At 41.8% G+C, this 20746-nt stretch overlaps 1 protein-coding gene across 4 annotated transcripts; it reads right to left on the bottom strand.

Annotated features, from left to right (window-relative positions):
• Window positions 1-4: 4 nt before the first annotated feature.
• Window positions 5-20443, bottom strand: RABGEF1 (RAB guanine nucleotide exchange factor 1). Of its 4 annotated transcripts, XM_062615745.1 has the most exons (10): window positions 20311-20443; window positions 12896-13081; window positions 10480-10646; window positions 9339-9458; window positions 6180-6349; window positions 4620-4701; window positions 3927-4059; window positions 3434-3525; window positions 2826-3082; window positions 5-2163 (listed from the first exon to the last, which is right to left on the bottom strand). In XM_062615745.1, exons 2-10 carry the CDS (start codon window positions 13072-13074, stop codon window positions 1765-1767), a joined length of 1599 nt encoding a protein of 532 aa, XP_062471729.1. In that variant the 5' UTR covers window positions 13075-13081; window positions 20311-20443; the 3' UTR covers window positions 5-1764. The 4 variants fall into 4 exon arrangements, with proteins under 4 accessions (XP_062471729.1, XP_062471725.1, XP_062471726.1 ...); XM_062615741.1 differs by lacking the exon at window positions 20311-20443 and having other exon boundaries at window positions 6180-6346; XM_062615742.1 differs by lacking the exons at window positions 9339-9458; window positions 20311-20443.
• Between the last annotated feature and the right edge of the window lie 303 nt (window positions 20444-20746).

Below are 20746 nucleotides of genomic sequence, written 5' to 3'. Positions count from 1 at the left end.
CTCATTAACAAGGGAATAACGTACACACTTTTATTTAAACATGGCAATTTACACAATAGCTCATTGGTGGTTTCTTCCTCCCCCCTCCCTCCTTGGGAAAACCGGTGTACCTGGATATAAGAATTAGCACCTACTGTTTATAAAGAAAATAAAGACTTTACAGTTTTATTTACTGCAAACATGGTCAGATCTTAAGCAATTTAAGTGAAGTGACACATGGATATGTTAAGTCATAAAACTTCTTATGATCATCCGATTAACTCATTGCTTCCCCTCAGCAGTGGAGTTTTGGGTAACTGGTTGTCTCTGGAACACAAGGAATGCATAGTTCATAAGGCTAAATAGAAGGGACAAATCACAGTTGTGGTCTGAAATTATTGCAGCGCAAGTTTTCAATGGCAGGGTTTGTAAAGCAGTAGAACATAAGAAAGAGGTAGGTACTTCCCTCCTCGATGGTAAGAATTTAACATCGTGGCTCAAGCTATGTTGCTTTACGTAGGGTATCTCAGGTACACCAACAAGTCACGGCAGACTGGCTGAACTGGAAGATACTTCAAATGATATATAAATGTTTCACTGGCATTAAAAAGTTATATTGCAAGGGGTTACTCTGTGGAGTGTGAGTCTTAACTTGAAATACACCCATCTAACCTTATGGGGGCATAAAGCCCTATTTACCTTGCTGCTCAGGGCTTTAGCAAGGGAAGTCCCTTTGCTAAGGAGGCCCATTAAAGATCATAAGACTGATGCTTCCTGAAATTAAAGTGCGCTTTTCTGCTCATGCTGCTTCTAAAAAGCAACCTCTAATCATATGGACTTATTTACCTACCGGGATTGCCAAAACAGCAATCAAGACCTAACCCATTGATGGAAGTTACTGGGCAATGCCAGGAAAGAAAGCCACTTCTGGTGCAACTCTTGTGCTATCTCCTCCTCCTCCTCCTGAATTTGTATTTTCAATACAAATATTTCTTCCTATTTCTGAAGCCTGGCTCAGCATCCTCTTCAGAAGCAGTAATACCAGCACTCTGTGCACCACTGAAGGCTATCAGTTGTACTGACAAAGCAGAGAGAACGTTCACATGGAGAAATACCATCTTTTAAATAGCACTTTTTTTTTTTTTACAGAGCAGATTGAGATTAGTGTGAACTTTTCAGATCATTACAACAATTTCCTCTAATTCAATCAATACCATCTACCTTATTGAATCATTAACAGTGTACTTGCCTTTATACTGCAATGGGATTTAACCAAAAGGTGTTAAAATGAATACTTTGGGCATCATTTTCACTCAAACACAAGATGTCATGCACAGCTGAGACGTTAAGATTTGAAATCTATTTACAATTTTACATATTTTACAATATATATTTCATCTTTACAGCTACAGGAGAAATTCAGGCTCACATGGGTGCCATTCAAGGTTCTGCTGGAACTTGAATTCAAGTTAAACTAACCATTAAAACCAAGTAAGTGCATGCCCAGAAGGAAGCTCTCAGGAAAGAAGTCAATGGACTAGTGTTGCTTAAAAATTACACCAGTTTGTGTAGAAAATTGAAATTCAGTTCAAAAACCCACAAAAGCCTAATAGAAATCCACCTAAAATAAATACAATTCATTACACTTAACCAAAACAAAATGCACCTTTAAAAATGTACTGATTTAAGCTCATCTGATTTTTTAGCCTTAAATTTACTTCCCTCCCCAAGTAGCAGATAACACTAGGTGAGAATAATGCTGCTTTTCAAGGGTAACACTGATAATTACCCTGCATACACCTGAGGCTGCAGTGGTGGGGGCAGCTTGTCATTCTCCACATTTTCAGAGTCAATAGCTGCTAAGGCTTGACTTTTTGGCTTTATTTCTAATGGGTATTTCTCAACAATATTTTGGACTTCCTTTGTAATTCCTTCAGTCCAATCTATTAGGTCTTTCTCAAGCTTCTTGGCTTCATTGACAATTCTTTCCTGCCTCTCATTCAACTGAGACAGGAGGTCTAAGTTTTTATACATCTGCTTAACACCCAGGCACACATCAGGTGAGAAACTGTCGGATTCTTGCTTCTTTGGGGATGTCTGACCAGTCATAAACCGATCAAAGTCTTCCTGGCTTAGGTTTAAAGACTGAGCATCCAGTTTTTCAATGAAGGCCACAGCACAGCACTACAAACAAAACAGAGAGTGAGCATCACTGCAAGGTACAGACTGAAATGTACACCTTCATTTTTTATCCTGCTGTACATCACAAACCTCTAAGGTCTCTCTATTTGGGAGGTGAGAGAACAGAAGGTACATGGCAGCTAGACAACAGCACTATATTGGTATTTAATGATCTCATCAGCAGGGATCTAATAAGCTCTTTATTCACCTTCTGAAGGAAGGAATGTCAAATGCCCATCTTACCTTACAGATGCTCTCCTCAAAGGAATTTTTAACATTCCAAGTATTTCATTCATCTATTTTCCCTCAAGAATTGTTTCACAATGAAATACAGAGAAGCCATGTTCATAGTCATAATTCCTTCTCAATTAAACAAGCGCACACCAATAAATGTCTGCTGCAGAAGCTTTAAAGAACCTGCCTTAGCATCAGACTGTTCAAATGAAGGGTTTAACATTATAGAGAAAGCAAAGCACTGTCTGGTTTGGAAAACAGAGAAAGAAGAGGGAGGAGATAGAAAGCAAAAGAGCTGCTGAACTTTAAGTAACATCAACCACTACTGGAAGATTAGTTTTACTTTCCCTTCTATGTTATGTTGTGTTTGCTTTTATTGAAATCTCTCCATCCAAATAAAGGACAATCTTGTGTAAAACCTCCACACTTACCAGATTGGTAAAATAGTAACCATCTTCTCCTGTCATTAACCTGCTTGGATTACAGAAGCGGGTGATATACTGGATGTTAGACTGCAGACGGGGTGGGTTTCCCTTCAGAACGATGTATATAAGTGTTGGAAGAAAGTCATCAGCAGAAGCTGGTTCATTTTTTGTGATTTTTATTGCATTAAATATATGCTTGCTGCACTTGGTGATACATGCGAGTTTATCACGAGGGACACGCTTTGAATCCATTTCAATGATATCTGCAAGATAAAAAGGTTCTCCACTCACTACAACTGTATTAATCAGACACCTGAATGAGTAGGACACTTACTGGACAATACTAATACTGCAGCAGCTTTATCTGTGGTGCTTGCAGATCCATAAAAGAGCTGTTTATTCAACCTTCTCTTGGTTCAGTCCAAGTATTTCAAATAGATTCTTCTGGACAAGAACACTTACCCCTGCTCCACAGATACGTACTAGTCTGATACCATAAGGACTAATGCAAATCTAAAAGCCTGGACCCCCTTCTCATAACAGCAGAAAGTAACCTCCATGAGCAAAAGAGATGAAAATGAAAGCTGGAAATGTAAACTTCATTGGTCACAAACCTGTAATTGCTTTTACAACCATATCAGAGACTTCTGGGATTTCTTCATTGACAGGAACACAGAGCATTTGTGGAGTTACCCAGTGCAAAGCCCTGTGACAAGGAAAAAAAAACCCATTAAATTGTTCTGTGCCAGTGACATTCAGGTGTTGGAAACCAGCTGCTGCTTGAATTCAAGGCACACAAGGAGTGCTTTGTGTAAATGAGGCACCAGTCCAGTCATAAGCTACTTTATTCCACTGAAGTAATTTATTTCCAGAAGAAATATTTTCTTTTTGCTATAATTTTATAAAAACCAAACCAATTTGTTTCCCTAATGTAACAACTTTCATTATTCACTCTATTAATTCCTTCTGCTTCTTAAATCAAGTGAATTTAACCCTCTGCTTAAGAAGCTCGGCATTTTTGTGTGCACAGCAGGTCTGTAACATGCTCCATTCAGAGCTCATTTACAGGGCTGAGGATTACCCAAATAGTTTTCCTTTTAACCTTACCTGATTCTCTTTTGGACAGCAAGATCTTTCTTCTCATCATCTGTTGTCTCAGGGCAAAAGACATATTTATACTGTCGAGTCATAATGTATTTTTCAATCTGATCCATTGCTTTCTCCACTTTTTCAGGGCTCACTGAAAGGTACAAATCCCACCCCCGATACTGTAAATCAAGTATTTTGTGGCTCTTTGATGATTTAATACAGTTTGGTCCTATTATCACCAAATCAGTACTGCTGACTTGTGCCAACCTGAGTTAATAGAATGGATATTAAAAAATGGAGTATTTTTACTCCTTTAAATGTATCCCTGGATATATTTAAACCGTGCCACTTACACACTGGGCACATAAAAGCTCCTGTCTCACTGACTTCTTGTGCATTACAGTGTAATGCGAGGCTCACAGCCTGTTCATTGGGTTAAAGCTCCACACTCAACTTTAGTTTTAAACAAACAGTATTGAATTTAAAACAAGAAATGAAAACAACTGAACCCATTTTAATTTGTATTAACAAATTACTTAGACTGTAAAACTTCACAGAACTCGTGCTGCTGGGAATAGTCCTAACTATGGTACCAGAATCGGTTAACAGCACTTCTGACAGCTGGTTAGGAATGCTTTGTTTTTACTTGAGGCTTTACCCTCAAATCATTACTTGCTGAGCAGTAAGATACAAGGCAGAAGAACACGGTACCTTTCCAACGTGTCTGTAATTTCTCTGCTACATTTTGATAGAAGTCCTGAGCACATTCAGATTGCTCCTCAATACTTAAGTCCTGTAATAGAAAGCTGATTAAGTGTGCATGCATGGAAGAAATGACAGCAGTTCCTCTGTGGTTTGATTAAGGGAAGTGTCCAGCTGCAGTAACAGTCTGAGAATGCAAATACATCACCAGAGGTGCTTCTGTTGGCTAAATTATATCCAAAATGTGAGAACCAAGATGCACTGACTCCTTGGCATGTGAAAGACATTTGCTGAACAGACGTATATTAGCCATAAAATTGCACAGGTGGAATGCCACTTTCCCCACACACATCCCTGAGTAATGGTCACAAACCAATGCAGACTGTGAAGCCGAATGCTTTCTCCCTATTTTGTCTCTAACTTTTCAAAGAGACACCATAAGTCCACCAAAAACCCAAGAGCATAAATCATAATCTGAAATAATATCTATCCAATAAAGGCTCCTAATGACCATGAAAAATATTCAGTGTTACTTGTGAAACAACGCTGTCTTTTGAGCGTTAGCTAACTGAGCTACTGAGGAACATAACAGATTGAAGGGTTAAAACTGACTTTACCCATCAGGTCTCTTTGTACTATTAATGTCAGTATAAAACCATACCTAAAACCAAAACAGAACTTAGAGAGAACTCAGATCCTGAATTCTCTAAGGCCAAAAACTAGACAGTTACCCTGGATGCAGTCTCAGCTCTGATGGCAGTGCTGCATTTTAGGCCTGATTTGTGTGTAGGAGCAAACTGTACATTTTAAGAAAGACTCCTTTTTGTCTAGCACAAGCCATCGAGGAACTAGGAAATGAAAGGACTTTCAGTGTTTATAACCAATCAGTTCCAAACAGACCTCAAGCTGTTTTCAAAGTGGAGGGCATGTCAGATTGCACCCCAACTCCCTGTAATTTCAGTCCAGTTTGAGGATATAACTTGTGTTAACTACACACTAAATAGGAAAGGTAGAAAGGGAAAAAATACAGGTGTGCTGAACACTGACTCATTTCAACCACAGGTGGCACTAGTGACACATTAACATTTAAGGAACATTAAAGTTTTAATGGAGAATGAAGATGTAACCTGTATTCCATATTAAAAAAGCGCAGTCAATTCCCCTTCCCCAAAGGAAAGGAGATGTGTGGGTTGATACTTTCTTTATAACTTTTTAAGACTTAAGATACCTAAAAACTCACGAGGTACTATATTCTAATTTCCACAAGTCATTTGTCTAGAAAACTGTTGTTCCACAATCTGATTTATGTGGGATTTACTCAGATTTAATTTCTCTGGGATGTAAAGGAAAGCTCTTATAAACCCGAGACACTGGGGTTGGAGATCTGTTTGCATACCAAAAGCAAGGCATTCAGAAGTTAAGACTGCCACTGTTCTTCATTTAACTATGCACATCAGACATATGACACTCCTGTATATATCAAACCCAAACTGCTGGGAGAAGAGCAGCATTTTCTCCATTTCTCCCTAATTTCCCCATTTATTTATGTCAGAGGCATGCAAAACTTACCCTTTTATGATTCATCGTGTCCAAAAAGAGTTTACATTGCTTATAGATATCTTGTCCAGGCTTATGGTACGTCTTGAGGAATTCTATGAATTCCTTGGATACCCGATCTGTCTCGATGCTGGCCTGCCTGTTTATAGAAGGGCTGGGAGCCTTGGCTTCTTGGATCTCTGCTGGGAAAATTGGGGCACATCAGATTAGGTTTTTTACACTGATGGATGAATGCAGGACGTGCTTAACGTGTCTTAAAACTACAGGTTGTTTTTTCAACTGCGCACATGAATGAGCATTTATTTCTCAAGCTTTAGCAGTGAAATGCTGGATATTATTAAACAGAACACCAGGAAACTGAGTAACCCACAGCAGCAAAACATTTATATCCACAAACCCATTTACACTTAATGGCATTTTTATATTAGCAGATTACCATAACATGGGTTTGCTTTTGGGTTTCTTACATTTTTCATTCCCAGGTTAGATAACTATGTAAGAGCAAGGTTTCCAAATGGGATTCTGTAGCAGTTTAAGATAACGGAGGGGTCCCTTCCCTATTCTCCCTCACCTTCACATTCCTGCTTTGCTGGGACCAACACAAGTTCTCAACTGGCTCATGAACTAGCCCAGGGGGCAGTCCTACTCAGAGAAATCAGTGCTGCTTATGGGCTTAATTTCCCTCCTGATCAGCTCCCCAGGCTGGCTTCCCATCACAAGCAGCAGCAGAAGACAAGGAATGGGAGGATGAGGTTGGTGCAAACACAGCAGCCCTTCTTTGCTAGGCAGCAAATGCCACACAGTCACACCCACAGTGCAAATGAGAACCTGGTCACTTGTGTTTCAGCAAGGGCAGCAGCACTGTGGCTGCTGGAGGAAGAATGTCCTTCACGCTCAAGGAGGAGGCAGGAACACCAGACTGCACACAGCGCTGGATGCAAGCTCATACAGCTGCAACCACGGGGTTTTTCCATGCAAACACATCTGACTTTCCAAAGCATGTGCTGCAAGTTAATTGTACTGATCCAATACCTTCACTACCCGAGTTTAGTTCACCCACCTTTCAGCTTGCCAGCCAACACTGTTCAAAATGAAGGAGTGAATAGAGATGATGTACATGAACATGATGAAAAGCAAGCAGCAGAGAGACAGAAAACATGAAAATATTCATGGTCAACACGATACAGACATATCTTTCAATCTGAAAACACAAACATGCACAACAAAACCCATCTGTTTCCATAAGCATACATGCAGAGCGAAATAGAAGGAAACAAAATCAAAGGCAATGAATGGGATTAGTATATTTAAATTGGTGTGTTTCATCTGGATTTGAGGTAACTTACTGGTGGTTCTTTGGTTTGTTGTTAGTTGATTTTCAAGAGATCCAGCACTATAGTAAGTTCAAAGCTGTACAACCCAGTGACCAACAACCACTGATCATCTGACCACATCACAAGACTCATTAGGACCTTGCAGAGTAACCTTCTCTGGATAATCCTTTGGTCAGGTACCAGTAGAACATTTAAGGTATTTAAGTGATAAGAATGGAAAAGGTTTGACATTTAAATTCCAGCTGTAGCAATCAAGATAGAGAGTGCAAATCAACCTCCTTCCTAGTTACACAAGAATGCTTTTCCAGCAGGGATTTCCTCCTAACTTCTTTATCTCTAAGATTCAAGATGGAATGCATGTATAGTATTCAAGCTGAATGGCAACTATTCCTGTATGTTGAACTAAATTTGCCACATTTAACATCATGCAACCAATAAGCAGAAAGCATAGTTTTGAAATAACACCCAAAGAAAGCAGATCCTCTTTTGAAAGAATAGAATTCCAAGCTATTTTTTTCCACAATTACTGACTTCCTTTGGAAGTTGAAGTCTTATTACTCACTTCAACACCGAGTTCACTGTATTATCAAATAGAGTTCCACTATTGGACCTTAAGGGGTATGACACTTTCAGTCATAGATTTAAAATGGATTATTTTTAGTTACTCAAATGATGCAGTCAACTGAGGCAGATGACTGCTAATGCATGCATTAAAAAAATGAATGTTAAAATGAAGTGTGTTTAATGAGTCACACCAAGAACTACATGTTGTCACTCAGAAGTGATGCAGCTTCATTAACCTCAGTGTTGAAATCCTGATTTAAGGAAAATGACTCTGTACAATGTGCACTGATTCCTAAGGATTGCAGGAACAAATGGACTTTCAGCAACAAAATGTTGCTGTACATCTTCGTGATGTACTCTGGAAGAGATATGTCTAACTAAAAAGAAGCTGATCAAAGAAATTCCATTTGAACAAGTTAAAGAGAACCTAGTAGAAGAGATAGGCCAAAATGAAAGAAAGGATGGGAAGAGTTAAGAAAGGATCACCTTTACAGAGAATAAAGGCTATTAATATGAAGCTCTTTCTCAAGGCATTCTACATAGAAGCGACTTGTCACAGCAGAAAATCAGCACTCCAGTGAGTCACTATGGTTGTGCCATGGTCATGGATCTGTGTCCGAGCAAAGAATATAAACAGTGTTTGTCTTCAGCTCTGTAACACACACCCATTCCTCCTCTTCATATAATTTACAAAGACTGGTACACCTTCAAATCTCTTTAGTCAGCAGAACACATCAGAATTGCAAACATATAACACAGGACAAGATCCTAAAGCTGTTTGCATCAGGGGTTTTGGTGTCCTTTTGGCTTAAATGAAACCAATATGTCCTCTCTTGATAGGAAACTGTCTTCTTCACTAATATAACAAACATCTGGAGATGTTTTGAGAGTGCAAAAGTTCTGGAAGTGTGGATTATTAAACTGAAGTAGTTCCAATTTATAATCTGATTCATAATGGCAACCTGGGATTATTTTTTGATACAAATATGAAGCAGCACAAGATGCAGCTACTGCATAACCCTTCAGATGACACACTGAGGCAGAGCTCAGAAACTCCAGCTTTATTTCTACACTTTCCCCACCAAAGAGCAAAGAATTGGTTTAGTGATTCAAGTTCCCCTCAAGATGCTGGAATTGCCTTTTTTTGTCACCTCCATCTCCAACAGCATGAGTTATAACTGGCACAACCCTAGTTTGTATTTTGCAAAGCCCAACTAAGAAGTAAAGCTGACTAAAATCAGGCAGACAGCTTGCTCAAGCTGTACTGCATTACCTTCAGAAGGGGAAGCCAGTTCCCAGGAGGGAGTAAAAATCTCCTTCAAATCCCTGAGAATGTTATCAGCATTTCGCTCCCTCCCAGGCTGTCCTTGCTTAACGCCTTTCTCTTCAGCCACTGAAATAAATGCAAAAGCCAAGCGAGCCACCAAGAGCAGGAGCATGTCGGGAGAGATGGTGAAAGGGGTAAAAACAAAAAGAAAACACGGAAAGTGAGAATGAATGAACTTAAAAAAAGAAGCTTTTAATACATAGCTGAATGTGTCATTTAGCCAGTTGCTGCCCATGCACCAAGACAAAGTCTAAGATGAAATTCAGGCACACAGTATTTCTCATTAAGGAAATGCATCATCTATAAGGCTAAGATACATTAATGTGGCTTTTTCTTCCGGAATGCCTATTCCACAGTATTTTCCAGCTTTTGCCCATGTAAGCTACTGCTATGCAAAGACTTCAGCGCCATTAATCATTCTTATAACACATGCTATAAACATTGAGGCAACCACAGACTCGATATTCACAACCCACATACACATAAGCACAAGTTTCCTTTCAGATTCATTCTCATTTAAAGGCACCCTGCTTACACATTCCCTTTTTCCTATTAAAGCTGTTGGAGTGATCATTACAGCAGCAGCATCTGATATATAAGCATTTCTATCACACTTGGACATACCAGTCTGTTTGAGGTGACTGACAGCCAGGCCCTTTTCTCCTGCTTTCTTTAGGAAGAGTTAGCTCCCCTTCAAGTCCTACACCACAGTATCCAACTATGGTTGACTCATGAATCTGGCAGGAACATGCATCATATGAATGAGATACTTCCACTCAGTGCAGTGGTGTACCACCACCAGGAATACGTTTGCGCTACACTTCAGTGGAAGAACTCCTGTATAACTAACACAAACATGGCTACAGGTTTAGAAGTGCACTGCTGTACTCAAAACATTGTTTGGCATCACCCAAAAGCTCACGTTTTAATGTGTTTTCAGGAAGACTTCACACACAGTAATCACCCTCCAATTTCTTGAAGTCAAGTCACAGTGCACTACCCTGCCTTTTAGAACAATACATCCATCAAAACCACTTTTTAACTTAACATGCTGTTCAGAACCATTAAAAACAAAGGAGGAAGTTACCCTTCTTAGCCCCTGTTCTGGAAGAAGCAGTGAAGAACTTCTTCACAGTAGTGACTTTGCGTGTTTTCTCATTGGTTTTCTTTTCTTCAAACTTGGAGAAGGTCAGTGACTGTGCCCCTTGGGTGCTCTGGCTACTGGCATACGCTTCTTCCTCCTCACGTTGAAGCCTGCAATTAGAAAGTGTAGGTCTTAAACCACCACAAATAAGCTGTGCAATGAATTACTCATTTGACATGCTAATTCTCCTCTATGCCCATCTTCATTTCTTGCTTCCTACCACATCTCCGTTCACTTCACTACATCCACTCTTTCCATGTTGCAATGGTGAAAGCAAGGAAAAGCTTATAACAGCTAGGGAGGACTAAGTAGTAAAGTCAAAAGGGAGGAGACGGAAGTACAATCATGGTCACCTTCCCCTCATGTTACAGCCCTCAAATCTACACAGGTAGAGGTGAGGGGAAACTGTGGGAGGACTTCCAATAATTGATTCAGTTGCCTTCCTCCCTGCATCATGTTCCAAGTTTCACAACCTCTTACTCTACCACCTTATTAAGATAAAACTGTGGCTCACAGCTGAACAAGTGAAATACCCTGTCACAATCTCAGAAATATTCTGAGGAATAAACCACTGTTGTCATAATTGGTTTTCAAAGCCTTGGAAATACCTATGCTTCTTGAATGAATGAGGCAAAACACTGTAACACTGATGGGTGCTCTGCAAAGACCAAGCCCATCTTTTAATCTACATGTAGAAAGTAGGGGAGGGAACACATACCAATCCTACTTTTCTTCCTATACAGGAGGATTAAAATAAGTTAAGCTAGATCCCCCTTCAAGATCCTACCAGGTTAAGCCATTTTTCTTTAAACTTACATCCATCCAGCTCAGGATGGACCATAAATGGTCTTGCATTTGTAATCCCTTGAGTAGGGAATTGTCTCTTATCCATGCTGACAAGTCTGTTTGCTACAACAAACAACCTGAGCTTATCTGTTCCTTTAGTATCTCCCTACTGAACAGTTATGTATTAAAGAATTCCCTAAATATCCCACTTTATTGTATGTAGGTGTTAAGATTGACAGTGTAAGTATCTGCTCTGATAAAACTTAAGTTTTTATTTACTGTTAAAGCCAAATTTATGGCAGAGAAAGCAATAAATGTCATCTGTACTGTACTCAACAGCTTTCCTGGCACCTTCTGATAAGGCTAGAAAAGGTTTCAAGCACTTCTTTCTACCTTTCTTAGAAGTTTATCTGCTCCAGCTCCAGTTTAAAACAAACCAAATTCCTTCAAGGCTTAAGGTAAAAGTGTCTAAAGGAGTTAGATACCAGCAAACCTTGGGCTTCCAAATTACAACCATCAGCCTGGACCCAGCTGAAGTTCAGAAAGCTTTCACAGATGTCATCTTCTTCAGGAAGGCTGATGTGAACACTGCACTTAATGCCTTTTTTTCCTTCCCTTGTTTTCTTCCCCCAGTGACCTTGGTTAACACATCACTTGGTAACTCAAGTTCATTGAAGGTTCCAAACTCAAGGGCAGGTAAGTCTCTTGGGCATTTATCTCTAGAGTTCTGACATACAGCATTAATACATTAAGGTAAGTGTATGCAGAGAACTGTGTCAATATGAACAAGCCTCAAGTCAACTACCAATCAACTCAGCCAGATGCTCCTCCATCTCAAGAATTCACATAACCCTGAAACAGTTAATGCAGAGCGGGTGTCATGCAACTCACACCTGGATGTTTCAGCTGTAGTACAAAGAGGATGCTCTGCAGTTTCTCAGACAGTGGATAAATCCTTTGCTTTCTACCCAACAAAAAGCAGTTGTAGCTGCTCTTATTTTCTCACTCAGGTACAGGTTTCCTTCAACACTTATTTTCAGGGTCAAGCAAGGAAAACTAGACTGCTCTACAGAAAATAAGTGCTTAGAAACCTTACCTAAATTATTAAAGCCAAAGTTTTGATTCTTTTGGGCTTAACCCTTCAGCTTAAAAGACACAACAGACAAGACTAGAACCAGTTTTTACTCAGCAGCTGCAATGGAAAACCATTGTGCTGGCTCTATTCAAGACAATAACTTCGGTCTCCAGAGGCAGAGGTATTTTAATCAAAATTATCACTTTCACCCTAGTCAGAATTACAGACTTCAGTATGCAAATCAGGTCAAAGCATTTGTTGAGAGCTTGGGGGGGTGTTTCCATTTGTTACTTCACAGACTTTCTTTTGAAACCTCTTAAATTAGAACGTCATAAATATTCATCTTTGCATCAAAAGGAACATTTTCATTCCTGATGGAAAGGTCAAATTTGAGAACTTGTGATGAAACTGAGAGAGAGCTAGAAAACAGGAGATGGGAATGGTATTTGGTGAAGTCACGCTGCTGTAGGAGATGAAGGAATAAAGAGGGCTCTTTACCGCTCTGCCAGCTCCCAGTCCTCTTGAATCTGTTTCTGCCTGGCCTTATGGTATTCCTCTCTCCAGCACTTGGAGCAAAATCCCTGCCAAGCAGGATTGCCATAGTAACCACATCCTTTCTTGCACAGTAGCTCCGACTGATCAACATGAATCCCTCTGCGTTCAGATTTCAGGCTCATTTTCTTCCTGTTTAAAGGGAGAAAGGTTAAAGACAGAAACATAACAGCAGCCTGCTAGAAATCATTTCTTTTGAAGGCTTGCCTTTTAGAAAGAAGTAATCTGTTTTCATTATTTAATAGTGCCATAACAATAAAATAAAGGCCAGCAGAGGAAGGGTGCAGTTATACAACCACACAGCCCCAAAGCCAACTGCAGCATTACTGTGTTTGCACAGCGTTGACCTGCAAACAGTCCCAGACAGCCGGCCTAGAAAGCAGCACCAGTCACAGCCAGCTACTTCCACACATGGGAGAAGGCTCTGATCTCACAAGCACGTTGTTCCAACAGGCACAAAGCAACGGAGGAAAAGAAACACGGAAAGTTAATCACCAACAAGGGAAGCAAACTGAGTAAGAGAAAAAACCCAAACAGGTTTGTCTTCAAGCTGAGATTGCCTCTGCAAAGTGATTCTTTGCAGAGACTATGTCACAGATCCTTGGCCTCGAAGAACGTGTCTTCACAGCACAGTGGAACATCATAGCTAATCCAGCAGGGCACATCAGGATGGATGAGGCTGATCTCCGTTTCCTTTAGCTCTCAAGTTACTTCAGAGTTAAGCTGGGCACCTGCACATAGTACAGCTCTACAGAATTTATATATACTGACTGATTTATTCTCATGCCTACACCACCACTATGCAGAGCCTGTCTTCCAACAATCCAACGCTCCCTTTTCTTTCCTTGCCTGACAGAAACCAACCCACATACCAGCTTGCTCCCAAGGGCATTTCAACTAGTTCCAATTTTAAATGCTGGAGGGAGATTTAGATTAGATATAAGGAAGAAGCTCTTCCCTGTGAGGGTGGTGAGGCTCTGGCACAGAGTGCACGGAGAAGCAGTGGCTGCCCCATCCCTGGGGCATGATCTTTATGAGGGGGGAACAAACTAAGTATTCCACCTTATCTATGTAAGTGTTAAGGCTCCTTCCAAGAACAGCTTTTCTGTCTTTGAAAGAAACGAGTGTCTAAAAATAGTTTCATTGTAGGGATAAGTATAGTGATGGAATCAGTTTCTTTATGGCATCATTTATAATGACACATCCCATTTCTATAGACAGAGAGCAGCTGAATACGCTTCTCTTTCCCACAGAAATGCCTGACAGTTAAACAGCCATTAATACACTTCTGCAAAGCAAAATGAGAACCAACCAACCATCTACAACCTTAAGTATTTGAGAGCTTTACTTCATTCCCACATGGACAAACAGAGGGAAATCAGGACACTGCCTTCACCAAAACATTCTGGTTTCTGTGCTACCTTCATTTTATGATTCCACAAGTAAGGTCTTTATGTTGACTGCAATGATACACAAATCTGCCGACCAACAATCCAGCTACCAGACCAGAAATCAAACAGCAAATGTTTGTCCACGGCACAGCCTGGGACGGAAATAGCACGTTGGCGCTGTCTGGAAATATAGCCCATTTTCAGAGCATCACACACCCCCTTTATCACCAACTCTGCAAAGAATGGGGAAGCAAAAGCTTGAAACTCTCCAGTTGCTGCTGATTCAGCTTAAACACCACTTCCCAAAACTAGAAGCTGCAGCAGCATTTTGGTTAGAGATTTCTATTGGAGGAGCCTGTACTAGTAGAAACCACACACAGAATTTCCACTACTGCCATTAATGTAAAGCTGATCAGCCTGGATGTTTTAATTGCAAACTGCAGGGAGCTATAAATACACAATGGGCAAAAATATTTTCCATAATAAGCTTCAAAGAAATATTACACCCATTTCTATAACCCAAGGAGATACCCCTGTTCCTATCATTCACTCAATAGGGTAAGTTACAAGTCTCACCCTGTTAGTTCTTTATGTACATTAAAACTAAAACTAAGGCTCTGTTCAGTGTCAAAGTTCAGCAGCACTCCCTGCAGTGAGCAAAGCAGGTCTCTTAACAGCAAGATTGTTCTCTTTCTTGCATTCTTTCAGGAGAGATTTGTAAATAGTCACAAAGCCAAGCCACAAAGCAAAGCAAGTTGTTCTGTTTCCTCCCCTTCAAGCGTTTTTGATTGCATCAGTTTCTGATCCAGGGACAAAAGAGGTCACCCTGAATCAATATGAAGGAATCACATGCTTCACTTGGAGCAGAGGCTCTCTGGTTTCCTTAAACACAGGCAAGCATTACACTAAAAATGTCACAGCCAATTTTTGCAGGGCAGCATCCACATTTAACAGAACAACTCAATACATTTTAATAAACTGAAGATGAAAATCCATCTTAAGTTGACTTTCTGCAATGAAATAGCTGTAATTTAATGATCTGCCATTCCTAAACACGTTTTGCTGCAACTTTTCTCTTTCTTCTAAATTTTTAAAGCTGTCTCTCCAACAGTTCCTCTGTGATTCTGTCAACGCTGCAGCTGAAAGCACACATGCAAACAGGACAGGGGTTTAGTTACCGCAGTCACAGACTGTTACCGCAGTCACAGAAGTACCAAAACCAGAAATCCCAACTTTTCCAACCACATCACTTTCCCTGTGATCATATTTCATACACTTCAATCCAACTCTGAAGATTCACTAAAGGAAACACAGAAAGAGTTAAGACACAGAAAACACACATTTTGTTGCAAGTAGTACCAAAGAACAACAAAAGGGTTAAGGTCAGCCTGGAGTGGAGCAAAGTGGAAAGGGTTTTCTTAAGAAGTATTTTCCATTGACCTGAAGGGCAGCAGCATTCACTGAATGCAGTTAATAAAACCTACATCCTAGTTTCCAAAGATTTTCTAGTTTCAGGTCTTGGGAGACCAAGTTTTTCATGGGAAGCAATGAGGATATATCTAAACCTACAAAGGGATTCCATCAAAGCATTTAGTCTTCAGGCAGTATTTGCAGATTACAATCTACAATCTCAATTCCCTGTACAATGCTGGGAAACAGCTACAGAGACCAGAACACAACCTACAACAGTCACCAAAGCTCAGGCAGCAACACCTTGCTCACATCCCACCTAAAGGACACTCGACCTCTGACATCTTGAGTGCTCATATAAAAAGACAGTGAAGTTCAACAGTAGCACAGAACGAACCAGACCGCACCGATGGAGTGCAACTATTTTGCTACCACTTTATCTAATGATCTCCCATGACATTCCCAAGGCACTAAAGAGAAAACTTTCCCAAGCAGTGCTATTTCACAATTAAAACTATGGCATAAGAAGAGAGCTCAAAAGGTCGTCAACACCCGATGACCACACGTGACAGCTTGATCTGCAGGCCACTTACGTAAAGCACAAAACTAGCTCTACATTTCCAAAAGGTGCCGCCTCCTCCAATTGTAAGTTCATAAATCCATAGGCCATTTTTGTCAGAACCCTATAATGGTTCTGACATTATGGACTGAAGTAGCAGCAATTACTGCTTGAGGACATTGTGACTCAAAGATCTCAACAACAGCAAAAGACTATCTTCTACTTTTTACACAGACCAGATTACAAAAGACCTATAAAAATCACAGTAAACTTATTAAAGCAGATATCATAGTCCCAGCAAAGAGCAAGTGCATTCTTAGCTTTAATGTGGTACGGAAAAGGGGCTCCCTTCATCAAAGAGGATCTGTCACTAAGGGCTGATTTAACACACACATGAAAGGGATTCCACTTACGTAACACAGTCTTTCCAGCAATAAACCCAAGATCATTTTCATAACACATTAGGGTTTCCAAAGACTGCAGACACAGCTTTGGCTTCAGGAAAACCACTGTGTGTGAAAGGAGGGATAGGAGTATAGATTTATCAGCAGCTTGTATTTCTTGTTCCTTTCTAGTACCTACCTACTTTACTTCCCAGGGACTGAGTAAGCAGATACCCTTCTTGTCAATGCAGATTGCATCACAGCCACAACGAGATACTGACTTCTTCATAAACTATTTATCAGTCCTGGATTAGGGTCACCTCTAGCAGAAGAGCTGGTTGAGAAAGCTGAGATAGCAAAGCTGAGTAGAAAGGGGTCTCATTTAATGAGTCCACAGATGCCTTTAGTAAGAGGTCATTGCAAGTCAGTTTAAAATTACTACAAGCTATGAAAACCAGTTTCTAGCCAACTCTGTGTGCTAACACTGGAAATGAAAGTGGTATAAGACTGTTCTATGAATTACTTTCAATTTTGGTAACAAAGGCCCTTAAACTTAGCCCAAAATAGGAAAAGGCTTCACTTAACTGAACAGGCAGGCTGCCACAAAGGTATGAAACTGCCTCTGACTTTTAGAAAGCCTACTTCAGCCTTCTACACTTCAGAACACAAACCCATGTCTCCTCACATCTGCATCCCTCTGCCTGCTTTCCGTTTGGGTTTTGTTTGTTTTCTCTCATCTCTTTATCTTACTCTACTCCCTGAAATCAAGACTTCTCAAAAACCTCTTGGCACAACTATGAGCAACTGAAGCGAATGTGATTTGGCTTTTCAAGTTTAAGTCTTCATAGCACTTAATGAAGAACTTGCATTCATTCTTCTCATTAAACAGTATCACAGTGCTCCAAAGAGTGTTGACAATGTCTCTGCAACTGTCTGGTCCTTAGTGGCCATCCCCAGGCAGGAAGAGAAGAAAAAATGAGGAAGTCTCCAAACACACATTTCTGGTTTACATTTTACTGGTGCCTGAATAGAACATCACACTTGACAGCAGATCAGGAGAGCAGCAAGTCCCACCTAAAAGCATATGCAACTTCAGTTACTGAACACAGATTTACAAGGTGGGTTAGAAAGTGCATCAAAACTGAGGGGTGGAAGGATGAGATTTGGTTAAAACTCTGTATTTTGCCAATGGGAAAACATCCTTAAAATAGCACGTATTTATTCCAAAGAATAAATAAATGCCACAACATTCTTCAGAGCCACTTAAGTGTCAAAACGTGCATGATTCATGTGCAACCCTGAACACTGCAGCATGTAATTAGCAGAAGGATAATTAACTAATGAGCTAACTTCCTCTAAAGGAATGGGTGGAGCAGCATGTCATTAGACACCTTAGGAATTAGGGAAGGAACATGGCTGCTGTCTTTGCAGAGTGTGAGTCTTCAGTTTCAACGTGCACCTTTCTTGCAATCAAGACATTTCAGCTGCAGTGCTTGTTTCCTGGTATAAACAGTGCACGTTGCTAATTAATGATCCTGAGGACAGAAGTCATTAGCTGTAATGACAGACACAGGGTCTCATCAGCCACCTGAAAATAACCACAGTTTGAAGCTGTAATTTGGCAGGGGAAATTGCAGCCACCACTTCAAACCTCTTGAAACCAAATGGCCACAAGGCTTCCCCACTCTACCCACAGAGCTCACAACTTCAACTTGAAGATGTGTTTTCCCCTCAAATGTCAGTACAGACCTTAAGCTACAGTATTGTTTGTCCACATTGAAACCTTAACTCCAGCCCGTGGCACTGGCCACTCAGCCAGGAGTAACATGAATGAACAGGCTGTGTCCCACCACCTACATGTGACTCATGATTGTGCTTCGAAATGAAATCACAAGAAACAGCTGAAAACTGCTTTGTGCGGTTTGACTGGGAAAACAAGTAAGAATATGAAGGGGATTAGCTAAAACTTGTCAAACCTCCTCAGATACAGCAGTGATGGACCTTCTACACCCTCTGTGCTTTTTCCAAGACATCAACCACACTCACTGGATTCAAACTACAGGTTAAAACCTTGGAGAAAAACTGCAGAACATCTTATACACTTTGTACCTGACTTGTTACTGACAGTACTTTAAAGCACTCCACAAGCACAATTTTAGGTGCCATTTCAGTTCACAAGTGGTCCAATATCAGAGAGAAAGAAAGAACACCCATAATCAGGCATTACATAGCAAACATCAGGAGGGAGCTGAGACTGTTCTAGATTAGATAACACTGCAAGCCAAGATTAAATATCAGAATCATGGACTATCATCAAGCTTATAATCACTTTGTTGCATAAAGTCATCTTAAGAACAACTGTAACCTGATTTATATCCCTTTCTTCCCTTCTATTGTGTGCTGTTTTAGGGTTTTGTCAGCAAAGCATTCCATTGAGTCAGTTCTCTTCCTAATCTTCCCTGCTGCAAAACACTTGTGCAACCATGTCCAGAAGGCCAACAATTCCCGAGTAAACTTCTGTTCCTGGAAAATGCTACGTCCTTCTGAGCTGAGCTGTCTCAAAGGAGTCTCAACTGGAAAGCCAAGAGCTGCTCCATACTCATCCCATGAAGAACTGTCAATACAAAGCACCACTTCAAAGAATACCTTCACGACCAAACAAGAGAAGTATGGAAAGTCGATACTGGACTTAAATCACAACCGCCCTTTTTCCACCCTTTCTCCAAACCCAGGCAGTGCCACCAACTCCCAGTACTGGGCTACATCAGAGCCCCACTCAGATCCCCAAAATGAGTTCAATTTTGCCTGTAACAACCCCTTCAGTTAACCCCACAACCCCTCACACAAGCATCAGTGCCCCTGCCCACACCAGCAGGATTTAAGCCGGAGTTAAACCACCTCCTCAGACGTTGTTACTCCAGGTGTGTCATTTCTCTTTCAACACCTCACACACCCTCTCTGAATATACAACCACTCCCTGATGCAAGAGAACAACCTGAACAGGCACAGGGTGCTCACACGCTGACAAATACCCACAGAAACATCCAAAACGCGCTGCTCAGCATCTTAAACACACTCCAAACTCCATCTGGTTTGGGCTTCAAGGACTTTGATCCCCAGCCTTACAGCAGACAGACATGCAGCAAGAATGCTTATAAGCAAAGAGTTCCACAAGGAACTTGGTAGGGAAACAGAGGGGCCCGACCTGCAAAGTTTTAGTGACACCTTCACCCTGATTAACTATCGAAACACACCCATGGCATTAAGATAAATACATGTAAAAACAACCTAACGTGAGGAGCTGCACGCAGAGGCCGCGGGCTGAGCACGGTTCTCCGCGTCCCGGTGCGCTCAGCCCGTTTACAGCCCCAGGGGGGGAGGCGACGGCGGGGCCGGTAACGACACCCCCCAGTCCCCCGGCCTCGAAGCCGGCCCCGACACGGCATGGCCGGCACTTATATCACAGGCAGCGGGGTAACGGAGACACCGACCGCGCTGCCCCAACCGCCACCACTCCCTCCGCTCAGGACCCCCCTCCCGCCGCCGGGCCCAGCGGTCCCCGGGGCAGCCCCCGACGGGGCCCGGCAGCGCCTCAGCGGGGTCAGAGCCGCTGCTCACCGGTTGCCCCGGGCGGGGCGAGACCCGCGGCTCCGCTCCGCTCCGCTCCTCTCGGCGGCGGCGCTGCCCTCAGCGCGGCCCGGCGCGTCCTCCCCTGCCCTCCCCTCCCCTCCGCTCCGCGGCGGAAGAACGGGCAGCGGCTTCCGGGGGCCGCGCCCGATCCCGGAAGGAAGGCAGGGGAGAGCCCGCCTGAGGCTGGCGGGTACGGCCGGGCTGGAGGAAACCCGGAGAAGGGCTTTGGATAAGGGATGTAGGGACAGGCCAAGGGGAATGGCTTTAACCTGCCAGAGGGGAGACTGAGCTGAGCTCTTAGGCAGAAGCTCTTCCCTGTGAGGGTGCTGAGGCGCTGGCACAGGGTGCCCAGAGAAGCTGTGGCTGCCCCATCCCTGGCAGTGCTCAAGGCCAGGTTGGACACAGGGGCTTGGAGCAAGCTGCT

The sequence above is a fragment of the Pezoporus occidentalis genome, unplaced genomic scaffold (assembly GCF_034315485.1).
Source record: "Pezoporus occidentalis ecotype Australia unplaced genomic scaffold, CSIRO_AGI_Poc_V1 ctg183, whole genome shotgun sequence".
Lineage (NCBI taxonomy): Eukaryota > Metazoa > Chordata > Aves > Psittaciformes > Psittacidae > Pezoporus > Pezoporus occidentalis.
This window is presented reverse-complemented; position numbering and strand designations above follow the sequence as displayed.